Source organism: Cnephaeus nilssonii (genome assembly GCF_951640355.1).
Source record: "Cnephaeus nilssonii genome assembly, chromosome: 20".
In the NCBI taxonomy this organism is placed as follows: Eukaryota; Metazoa; Chordata; class Mammalia; order Chiroptera; family Vespertilionidae; genus Cnephaeus; species Cnephaeus nilssonii.
Window position 1 is genome coordinate 35,512,539 of NC_137091.1, and position 12,319 is coordinate 35,524,857.

The following is a 12,319-nucleotide window of genomic DNA, read 5'->3' on the forward strand; positions in this document are numbered from 1 at the left end:
GCCTCTGAGCCACCTGCCCCCTCTTCTCCTCCCCACCTCCCTGCCTTGGTCTAGCCCTGTCCCCACCTGCCAAGTCTCTACCTGGGTGTCCCCCTTGGGTTCCTAAACTTGGAAAGGTGTAACCACCAGCAGAAGAGGCAGTTCTGGGATTCAGGATTCACACACAGGTCCAACTTGGATCTCTCTTCTGCTCCCAGGAAGGCCTATGTCTTAAGGAGAGTTATCAGGTGGTTCACTCCCTCCCTCCCCCCCCCCCTCCTGCCACAGCAGCCTTATCAGGACCACATCACCCTGCCCATGTGGCCAGATACCAGCACAATCTGGAATATCAGGTCTATAAGTCACTCGGGTGGGGCCCATAAAGCTGTTCTCTCATGCTGGTCTGCCTGCTTGACCTCTTGTCCCTTTTTCCAGACGCTCTCCTCCCTTCCTAAGGAGGGGCCTGGGCATATATAGGGAGCCACTGTGGGAGGGGCTGGCCAGAGAAACTGCAGGCAGAGAAGGTGAGGAGGGGACTCTGGGGGTCTGGATGGGTAGAGGGAACTGGGGTGGTCTGAGGCACAAGGAGGGCCAGTGCTGAGCTCTGGACGGGGAGTACCCTGCTTGGTCCTCACTATCCTCTTTTGTAAAATGGCCCATCAATCGGGGTTGTGGGAAGCTGGGCGCACTCAGTACCAGCCTAGGCCCAGCAGAGAGCAAGGAGCAGCCCATGGCAGTTGGGGGGCAGTGGGTCCAGCTGGTCCTTCCCTCCTCTCCTGACCTTTGCCTGGCCTCATCCCTGCTCATGTGTCCCAGGCACGACTATGGCTTCTGCAGGAGCAGAGGCGGAGAAGGGATCTCCGATTGTGGTGGGGCTGCTGGTCCTGGGCAACATCATTATTCTGGTGAGACATCCCCCAGAGCTGGGAGCTGAGTGGGAGGTGGGGAGAAGGGGGCCATCCTGAGCCTGAGGGTGGAGGCTGAGGGCCCAAGACTCCCCAGCAGGCCAGTGCTGCAGGCTCTCAAGTCAGAGCAGCCTGCATTCGAATCTCAGCTCTGCCTCTCCCATCTGTGTGATCTTGAGCAAGTGACTTTAATTCTCTGTGCCTATTTCTCCATCTATAGATTATGTCCTCATTATGGGGATATTTGTGTGGATTAATCCTGTATGACCCTCAGCTCAGAAAAAGTAATTAAGAATTCTAACTATTGCCCTAGCCAGTTTGGCTCAATGGATAGAGCATTGGCCTGTGGACTAAAGGGTCCCAGGTTCAATTCCAGTCAAGGTCACATCCCCGAGTTGCAGGCTCGATCCCCAGTGGGGGGCGTGTAGGAGGCAGCTGATCAATGATTCTCTCATCATTGATATTTCTCTCTCTCTCCCTCTCCCTTCCTCTCTGAAATAAATAAAAATATATATTATAAAAAAAAAAGAAATGCTAGCTATCAACATTAATATGATTACAGATATAAAGTGCCTGATTGGCACACAGGAAGCCCATGATAAAATAATAACAATGTCTTTTCCTTAACATTTAATGTTTTTTAAAAAATATGTACATGCCTGTACATGGCTCTGGGCCAGACAGCCTGGGTTCAAATCCCAGCACTGCCATTTTCTATTGTGGGACCTGGGGTCACCTCTCTGAGCCTCTATTTTCTTATCTGTAAGATGGAGATAAAATAGTAATGCTGAGAGAATAAAATGAGTTACTGGATTAATGTACTTAGACCAGTTTGGCCCATGTGGTTACTCTTTGTATTAGTCATAACAACAATGTACATTACAGCTGGTAACAATAATAATCATCACACAGAAACCAATTACGAGGTCCCATGCCTGGCACACAAGAAGTACTCTAGGAGTGTTAGTTTAATTATTGTCAAACAAATCCACCAAGAAATTTCCTCTCTTTTGTTCCCCATTCCTTATCCTGCAGGTAACTAGATGTTTAGTTTTTCCAACATGCAACAAATGCAAGCAATAGGAGCATACACTGAGTGGCCAGATTATTATGATCTCTGAACGCATAATAATCTGGTTACTCAGTATGTACATATACATACACATACACATACACATACACATACACATACACATATACACACACACATACATACACACACACACACACACACACACACACACACACATATATATATATATATATATATATATATATATATATATATATATATATATATATTAGAGGCCCGGTGCATGAATTCGTGCATGGGTGTGGTCCAGCCAGCCTGGCTAGGGGTAGGGGACATGGGCGGTTGGCTGGCCTGCCTGCTGGTCGAACTCCTGGTTGAGGGGACAATTTGCATATTAGCCTTTTTTTATATAAGTGGGATATACACTGAGTGGCCAGATTATTTTTTAAAAAATATATTTTATTGATTTTTTATAGAGAGGAAGGGAAAGGGATAGAGAGTTAGAAACATCGATCAGCTGCCTCCTGCACACCCCCTACTGATGATGTGCCCGCAACCAAGGTACATGCCCTTGACCAGAATTGAACCTGGGACCCTTGAGTCCGCAAGCCGACGCTCTATCCACTGAGCCAAACCGGTTAGGGCGAGTGGCCAGATTATTATGTGTTCAGAGATCATAATAATCTGGCCACTCAAAGTATACACCTATTTCCTCCCTTTGCCCCAAATGTCACTCATCCCATATCCTTTTTCGTGCCTCCCATTTTCTCCTGCTCACATATCCTATAGGCCACTCCACAGGAGTCCTCAAGAGAGCCCCTCTGTCCTTTTCCACAACTGCATAGCACTCCATTGTGTGGCATCCTGGTTCCTCTACCCACAGTGCTACAGGGGATCACCTTGTGGCTTGTGATTTTCCTGCGTGGGCACGTGTGTGTGGGGGGGTTGATTTCTGCAGGTGGAATTGCTGAACCTAAGAGTTGGTGTATTTGTAATTGTTCTGGGAATGGTCAGATTCCCCTATTCAGAGACTAACACTAGTAAGGAAGGGCAGGTTGGCCAAGCATCTCCTCTAGGCTTGCATGTGGCACCTCCTTTTGCCCTTAAAGCAACTGGCAGTGAGGGGAGAGGGGCACTTCTGACTGGGCCCTCCTTCCTTTCTGGCCTCTGTCTAGCCCCATCCCGGTTCCTGAAAGGCGATGTCTTTGCCTCTCTTATTACATGCCCCCTTTACTGGGCAGGCAGTAGAGGTTCAGAATGGGGAAGGAACTTGCTCACGGAGACTCAGGCACCTGGGGCTGTTGTCCCTGAGTTGGTCTTTCTATCCTGCTGCTCTTTCCAGCTGTCAGGCCTGGCCCTGTTTGCTGAGACAGTATGGGTGACAGCTGACCAGTACCGTGTGTACCCACTGATGGGTGTCTCAGGCAAGGATGATGTCTTCGCTGGCGCCTGGATCGCCATCTTCTGTGGCTTCTCCTTCTTCGTCGTGGCCAGCTTTGGCGTGGGTGCAGCGCTCTGCCGCCGGCGGTCCATGATCCTCACGGTGAGGCCCCAGGAGGAGGGAATGGGGACACGCAGGCACAAAGATCATCCTCATAGATTCACAATAACAACCACCACTGCAGCCACTCTTGTGTGTTCATCATGGCACTACACCCAGGCCTCATGGTAATAATTTTATTTCACCTTCCCAATAACCCAAAAACGTAGGCTCAGCTGTCACCATCATTTCAAAGAGAAAACTTGGACACGGGGGAGGAAGGGCATAAAGCTCTCTACACAGGAGGACAACTCTTGAGTAGCAGGACTGGGATTTGCACCTCAGTTAATTGGTCTCCAGAGTTTGTGCTCATAAGTGGTGCTGTCGATAATCCTATCTAATAATAGACAAATATGCAAATTGACCATACCTCCGACACACCCACAAGTCACACCCACCATCCAATCAGAGCGAGCATGCAAATTAACCCAAACCAAGATGGCTACAGCCACAGAGAGCAAGGTTTCCTAAGTAACAGAGGAAGCCAAGCTTTCCGCCTGCCCTGGCCAGGCCTAAGCCTCCACTCAAGCTACAAAGTTTCAATTATAGAAGGTAAACAAATTCAAACAAATGGCGGCAGAATGGAGCTTGAGAGAGCAGGCCAGGGTTGCCGCCGGCAACAGGGGAAGCAAAGCTTTCCGCACACCCTGGCCGGGCTCATCCGCTTAAGGCTACAAAGTTTCAATTATAACCCCAACACAAATGGCTGCCGGCCTCGGAGGGAGCCCCAGGCTTGGCTCCGCTCCAGGCTACAAAGTTTCAATTGTAGAAGGAAAATAAATTCCAGATACCAGGGCCACTGCTTGGGTTGCCAGGGGGCGTGGCTGGCCTGCAAACCACCACAGGCCCCTCGCTCAGGGGGGATTGTGAGAGGGATGTCCGACTGCCACACCCCAAGGGAACCCCCACCTGATCCGGGACACCCTTCAGGGCAAACCAGCTGGCCCCCACCCGTGCACCAGGCCTCTATCCTATCTAATAAAAGAGTAATCTGCAGATTGATCATCACTGCAACACACAATATCTCTGCCCCCATGTGGTCAAAGATCCTGCCCCCATGTGGGCACAAGATGGCCACCACAAGATGGCCAGCAGGAGAGGGCAGTTGGGAGGCACCCGGCCTGCAAGGGAGGGCAGTTGAGAGGGACCAAGCCTGCAAGGGAGGGCAGTTGGAGATGATCAACCCTGCAGGAGAGGGCAGTTAGGGGTGACCAGGCCGGCAGAGGAGGGAAGTTGGGGGCAAACAGGCTGGCAGTAGAGTGGTTAGGGGGTGATCAGGCTGGCAGGCAGAAGCGGTTAGGGGCAATCAGGAAGGCAGGCAGGCAAGCAGTTGGGAGCCAGCAGTCCTGGATTGTGAGAGGGATGTCCGACTGCCCGTTTAGGCCCGATCCCGGTGGGATCGGGCCTAAACGGGCAGTCGGACATCCCTTGAGGGGTCCCATATTGGCGAGGGTACAGGCTGGGCTGAGGGACAACCCCCCTCCGTGCACGAATTTCGTGCACCGGGCCTCTAGTGACAATAATAATAGCACAACCAGCATTTAGTGAGTGTTCTTTACTTTCTAAATGCTTTACATGGGTTCGTTCATTTATTCCTCACAACTCCATATGAGATACCATCATCACCATCACCATCATCATCATCGTCATGAGCCCACTTGACCGTTGAAATTGAGGCTCAGAGAAGTGAAGTCACTTATCCAAGGTCACACAGCAAGTGAGTGACAGAGCCAGGATTTAAACTTGAGCCTGTGCTCTCAGTCTCTGCCAACAATAATTGCATCAACAGTATCCACACTTCCCAAGGGCCTCTCATGTGCCTGATGCTAGGCTGAGCAGCTTAGAAAATGAACTCTCTCCAGAAGCCCCCTGAAGTTACTAGATGAGGAAACTGAGGCTCAAAGAGCCCAAAGCCCAGGTAGCAGGGAAAGCAAGGATTCTAAGCCTCAATGACACAGAACCAACACTGTGCTTCCTCTGTAGTTGAGGGCCTTTTAAATTCCCAGGACCACCTACTTATTCAATCAACAAGTGCTAATTGAGCAAGAACCAGGTGCCAAACCCTATGCTAGGCACCGAAGCCATCTAGTGAGCAGAACATAAAGCCCTTGTCATAGAGGAGGGTGCTCCGAGGGGGAGAAGACGGTGACCAGGGAAGGGTGAGCTGAAACTGGGGAAGGGGGCGGGGAGGCCTTGCAGCCTGAGAAAGTAAAGGCCTGGGGGAGGTGAGGAATCAGCCTGTGTGTGTATCTGCGGGAAGAACATTCCAGGTGGAAGGAACAGCAAGAGCAAAGGCTCTGAAGCCAGAGGAGGCCAGGAGGCCAGTGTGGCTGGAGCCAAGTGGGGGTGGGATGAGAGAGGAGCCGAGGTGAGGGCAGATGGGGTGGGGGAGAGAATAGTGGGCGGTGGCATGGAGGATGAGGGAAGAGAGGGAAGGGGGCCTTATGGGCCTTGGTAAAGACTTTGGCTTCACCATGAGATGGAGCCACGGAAAGACTCTTTTTCTTTCCTTTCCTGTTTTCCTTCTTTTAAAATTTCTTTCCTGCATTTAATTCTCTGGCATCACAATTTAACCAAAGCCCTAAACGTTCACCCAACCAGTAAAAAAAAGTTTGTGTCTGTCTATTAGTTTGTCATTAAAGAACTCATAGAAGTTACAAACAAAACAACACACAGTATGTGACATTGGAAACACAGAGGAGAGTAGAGAGAATGGCCTGATGAACCCTGTGTACCTATCACCTGGTTTCAACATGGTCCGTCACAGACGGCCAAGTTTGTCTCCTCTGCTCCACTCTCTGCCTGCCCGCATTTTTATTTCCTGGGGTGTTTTGAAGCACATTCCAGACACCAAGTCATTATAAATACGTGAGTGCACAGTTCTCTGAGTGATAAGGACATTGTTTTAAAGCAGTCAGGCAAGTTAATGCCACAGCATCTCATCTCTCAGCAGTACAGTTAGCAAATCCACGCCCCACACCCTGTTGGTTTAAGGGTGAAGGGAAGAGGTGAGGACAGGAATATCCTTTACATGAAACACCAGTCAAGTAAAATTTTCTTTTTTTGTGCAACTATCATGCTGCTGGCACACCTGCAAAACTCACCCTAGTTCCTTCAAATCTATCTTCCAATACTCAGTCTGTGTTCAAATGTCCCTGGTGACCTCAAGAATGTCTCTCTCTCTCTCTCTCTCTCTCTCTCTCTCTCTCTCTCTCTCTCTCTCTCTTTTTCCTTTCTAGAGTAGACATTTATTTTACGGCATCCAAGCATATTCGTTAACTTCAGGAAATACTTTACATATATTTTCATTCCATTTCCCCCTAACTTTCTATTATGGAAAATTTCAAACGTACAAAAAAGGGGAAAGACTTGAACAGCGAACACCTGCATGCCTATCACATAGATGCTACCATTCACATAAGAATTTTTCACTTCCCTTGAGGGGGTGTCATTCCACAGGTTTTGCCCTGACTGGGCTGTTCGTTTGCCCCTGTCTCTATCTCTCCCCAGTACCTGGTGCTCATGCTCATCGTCTACATCTTCGAGTGCGCCTCCTGCATCACATCCTACACCCACCGAGACTATGTGAGCCAGGCAGAGGCCAGGGGAGGGGCATGACTTCTGTGGGGAGGGTGCTGAGGGTCTCAGGCTAAGGGTGGAAGTTGGCTTTTCTTCCCACCCAACCCCACTGGACCCTGCTCTTCCTGGCCCTCCACAGATGGTGTCCAACCCATCCCTGATTACCAAGCAGATGCTGACATTCTACAGTGCAGACACAGACCAGGGCCAAGAACTGACTCGCCTCTGGGACCGTATCATGATTGAGGTGAGCGAGGATGGGCAGTGGTGGCAGGGAGGCCTGGAGGACCTGAGGCTCTGACTACAGAGGTAGATAGGGCTCCCGTTATGCCCACAGGCACATGATATCCATGTATTTGGTTCTTATGAGGGAGGCTCTTAGTCAGTGTCATTTTTCAGATGACTACACTGGCCCCAAAACAGGGGAAGTCACTTGCCCAGAGTAAGTGGCTGAGCTGGAATCCAAACCTGGTAGCCTAAACCCAGAATCCCTGCTCTTAATCGTGGCATATATTGTATTAACAGCAAACATTTAATGAGCACTAACTTCTATTTAGCACTGTTCAATGCACTTTGAAAGTTTATTTAATCCTCAGACCTGCAAAGGGAGATCAGCTTTTTAGTGATGAGGAAACTGAGGCAAGAGGTTGAGGAGCTTGAACAAGGTCACACAGCTGGTAGTTCACAGAACCAGAAGGATTCAAACCCAGGTTACTGCGTTCCAGAAGCCACATTCTTGACATGGCAGCACAGAGGAGAATATTGAGGATTCAAGAGAAATTGAGGTCCCAGTTCAGCTTAAGTCATATAGCTAGCCAGGATTGGAACCCATGTTTAAAAGGGTCTATGTTTTCATCTTTCAGAGACCACAAAATAAACACCCATATGACTAGAAAAAACAACACAGAATCCAACTTTGGTGTCATTTAGCTCAGGTTTTGTTGACTGTGAACTCAAAAGAATCCTATATAATAAAACCCTAATATGCAAATTGACTGAACAGCAGACCGACCAGTTGCTATGACGCGCACTGACCACTAGGGGGCAGACGCTCAACACAGGAGCTGCCCCTTGGTGGTCAGTGCACTCAGCCAGAAGCCGGGCTCATAGCTGGTGAGTGCAGTGATGGTGGCAGAAACCTCTCCTGCCTCTGTTGCAGGCTGGAGGTAAGGAGCAAGGGGTCCTGGACTGAGAGAGCCCCAGACTGCAAGAGGGATATCTGACTGCCAGCTTAGGGATTGGGCCTAAGCCAGCAGGCAGACATCCCCTGAGGGGTCCAGACTGCGAGAAGGCACAGGCTGGGCTGAAGACCCCCTCCCTCCAATGCACAAATTTCATGCACCGAGCCTCTAGTTTTAAAATAAATCATGATTGTGGGCTTGATCCAAATACCCCCTCAGCCTCTTGGTTCTGGAACAAATATCTTCTGGTCATCGCTCACATACACAGACACTGCCCTCCTCCTTGAGGCCCAGGACATGGGGAAGTTGAGCCCAGCAGGGGCACAAAACAACCTTGCCCTTTCTCACTGTCTGACCTCAGGCAAGCAGTGGTCTGCTCTGAGCTGGAGCCTGACCCCTTGCTTTCCTCTCCAGCAAGAGTGCTGTGGCACATCTGGTCCCATGGACTGGGTGAATTTTACATCAACCTTCCGGGCGGCCACCCCCGAGGTGGTGTTTCCCTGGCCCCCACTGTGCTGTCGGCGGACTGGCAACTTCATTCCCCTCAATGAAGAAGGCTGCCGCCTGGGCCACGTGGACTACCTGTTCACCAAGGTATGTCCCTTCCCTCCTGCTGCACCTGTCTGTGGTCTCCCTGGCCCTCTCTGATTTCTTCTATCTCTTCCTCCTTTTTACTGTCTATTATTTCCTTCTCCCCTCTCTGGCTTTCTCTATCTCTCTCTCTTCTCTCAACTGTCCCTCCATCTGTCTCTCTCTCCCTCTGAAAGTTAGCGGGATGCACACAGGGTCTGTCTGATTTAGACCTGGCACCTGCAATTTTTCTCAGGTTGTCTGGGAATAGGAGCAACAACAATAATAGCAGGAGCACAACACCAATAACAACCCACATTTATTGAGCTCATACTTTGTACCAGGCATCCTTCGAAGTGCTCTAAGCTTTTCATCTTATTTCTCACCACAGCCTGAGGTAAAGATTATAATTATCCCATTTTACAGATGATGAAACTGAGGGGTCACTCGCTAGTGAGGGATGGAGCTGGGGTTTGATTTCGGGCAGTTAGGCCCCAACCAGATGCTTTAACCATTGTGAGGGGAGTGCAGAGGCAGAAAAAGAAACCAGAAGAGGTGAGACTAGGAGAACTGGTCCCAGTGTTCCTCTGGTTGCTCTTGGCTGCCTGGGGCCCGTCAGCAACATATCTTAGCTCAGGTGTGCAAACCATCACCACGCGCAGAGTCAGACAGCCATGTTTCCAGCCCAGACCCTGGGCAGAGTGCTTACAGGCATCCCCATGGAATCGTCACAACTGCTTTCAGAGGGCAGTGCTGTTCAGACCACCACTTTGCAGAGGGGGAAACTGAGGCTCAGAGGGTCAGATTCCTATTTAGGCTCCACAGAGAACAAGAGGTAGAGCTAGTGCATCGCCTCAGTCCTGCCTAACTCCAGGGCGCCTTTGTTCTTGGCTGATTCCAAGTTGGGGCAGTGGTCTACCTGAAGGGTGGGCTCTGGACTCACTCAGCTTCATCTCTCAATGAGGAGATGTCAGAAGTGGGCTGATCCTAAAGGCACATTTCCAACCCTTGGCACCTGTGGGCAGCATGGAAAGCCTGCTCTAAATAACAGTGCCCTCAGGCTGCCGTAATCGCCATCATGGCAGCACCTACTTATACAGGTCCTGGATTCAAGGTCACATCCCTGCGCCCTGAATCCACGCTGGGAGGTAGACACTGCCATAATCCCCATTGCACAAGTGAAATACCAAGGCTCAAGGAAGGAAGTGACTTTCCTGAGGGCATACAGTGACTCTTGCTTTCAGCAGCCAACCTCCTGAGGGAATTTACTCAAACCCTCATTTTCCCCCTGCCCAGGGCTGCTTCGAACACATTGGCCATGCCATCGACAGCTACACGTGGGGCATCTCGTGGTTTGGGTTTGCCATCCTGATGTGGACGGTGAGAGGCGGGGAGCCTATAGGTTGGGTGGGATGTGGGTGTGGGGCTGGAGCACCCCTAACCCGACCGCCTTCTCCTCCAGCTCCCTGTGATGCTGATAGCCATGTATTTCTACACCACATTGTGAGGAACGAGAAGGGATGGCCCTGTGCATACCTTGGCCTCCCCCTCCTCCTGCTCCTGCTTCCTCCAGCTGAAGCTTGGCTGGCTGCCTCACCTTTCCCTTTCCACCTCCTCACCCTTCCCTCCTCCTCCCAAGATCTTTTACCAGGTTTCTGAGTTCTGCTAGGACTCTGAACCCCCCTGGACATGCATGCATGGGCCCTTAGCCCTTAACCTCATTTCATTTGGTTGATTCCTGGCCCATCTATCAGTGGCAACTTAAATTCCTACCCTTAGATCTCACCACCCCTTCACAGATGCCTCCTTCCTGGGGGATATGGCCATTATTACTGAGTGGGTTGTGATAGTCTATTGACGCTCCGGTAGACTGGGATTGCTATGAGGGGGGGGACATGTTCTGTCATGGCCATTTACTATCCCTAGCTTCGCCCAGCACTGGGTTGAGCATCAATACTCAATAAACACTGTTTGCATGAGTTAATTTGTTTTCTTCTGGGACAAAGGTGAATGAACAGGGACTCTTCCAATGGAAATGGCAGAAACCCAACTGGCACTGACTGAAATATGAAATGAAATTTATTGGCTCATGTAACCGAGTCAGTAGGGCTGGATCCAGGAGTTCAGACTAGGTTTCTAGGAAACCGGCTTCACTCGGAGGCAGGATTTCTCTGCAACACTAGATAGCTAAGCAACACAGCACTGAGGAAGGGCCTCTGTCCCCAAGGTCAAGGATGAAATCTCACCATCTTGGTTTAGGTTCTAGGCCCACCCTTTGGTTCGGGAAAGGAGAGCTTCGAACTAATGACCCTGCTGAGAAGGCATCCCCGGGTGGTGTTGAGAAGGGGTTGTTTATCAAAGGAAAATCAGGGAACAGGGCCGAGGCGCCAGTAGAGGTGACAGACACCCTCCTATTAGGGACTAGAGCTTCCAGCAAGTTCTCTAAGTAATAAAAATAATATTTTAACATGACAGACAGCAAACTTTAAGACTCTCCTCACTGCTTTTTTGTCCTCTCTGAAGCAAGCTCATCCTCTGGCCATTTTACAGCAATTAGGCCCTGCCAGGAAAGCCTGGCTTCCTTCCCCATCAAATGGAGTTTCTCAGGGTCCACTGGTCTACTGATGCTCTGCAGGTGCGAAATTCAGATATCAGCTTTAAAAAATCTGTAATGGTCAAAGAAGTCTGTTGGGATGAAAACATTGGAAACAACCTCATATCCATCAGCAGGGGATGGGTTGCACAACGCATGTTCTATCCTTGGACTGGAATTCTCAGTGGCTGTTAAAAAGAAGACAGACCTGCCCTGGCTGGGTAGCTCAGATGGGTGGAGCCTTGTCCCTATATGCGAGGGTTGCGGGTTTGATCCTGGGTCAGGGCACATACAATGAATGCATGGATAAGTGGAACAGCAAATCGATGTTTCCCTCTCCCTCCCATCTCTAAAATGAATAAAAATCTGTATGGGTTTTTAAAAAATAAGATGGATCTATGTGAGCTTATATCAAAAGATGTCATAATGATATAAATAACCAGAAAGCATATACAGGCGGTCCTCGGGTTACGTTGAACTCGATGTATGTTGTTTTGTGGTTACGTCGCCATCTCCCATTTATTTATATATATATAAAAAAAGTACCATCATTTCGACATATGTACATATGTGCTTTATGCTTTTTTATTATTTATTTACCACAAGTAAAGGTCAGGAATTGTTACCTTTCTTTTAAATTTTTTAATGTTTCACTTCATTACTGCTGTGTATGTGCTCCATGTGAGTGACGTAGGTGCTTATGGCGAAAATAGCGTTACGTCGCGCCAGCGCTGTAGGAACGGATCTCCGATGTAACCTGAGGGCCTGCTGTATAAGGATGTTCATTACAGTGACCTAAAAGAACATCAGTAGATTAGTTCTAATTAGTACCCTGACCAGGGCCCGGGCCAGGTAGGAGCTTCCAAACAAGGTATGTACCCTTGACCGGAACCGAACCTGGAACCCTTTGGTCCACAGGCCGAACACTCTATCCACTAA

The 12,319-nt window shown here is 49.6% G+C and overlaps 1 protein-coding gene across 2 annotated transcripts; it reads left to right on the forward strand.

Annotated features, from left to right (window-relative positions):
* The first annotated feature begins 470 nt into the window (after window positions 1–470).
* On the forward strand, window positions 471–11,552 carry UPK1A (uroplakin 1A). Of its 2 annotated transcripts, XM_079800504.1 has the most exons (8): window positions 471–503; window positions 796–884; window positions 3,260–3,460; window positions 6,968–7,042; window positions 7,176–7,283; window positions 8,632–8,811; window positions 10,084–10,167; window positions 10,250–11,549. In XM_079800504.1, the coding sequence occupies exons 2-8, from the start codon at window positions 804–806 to the stop codon at window positions 10,292–10,294; spliced, it is 774 nt and encodes a 257-aa protein (XP_079656630.1). In that variant the 5' UTR covers window positions 471–503; window positions 796–803; the 3' UTR covers window positions 10,295–11,549. The 2 variants fall into 2 exon arrangements, with proteins under 2 accessions (XP_079656630.1, XP_079656631.1); XM_079800505.1 differs by lacking the exon at window positions 6,968–7,042 and having other exon boundaries at window positions 10,250–11,552.
* Window positions 11,553–12,319: the final 767 nt, after the last annotated feature.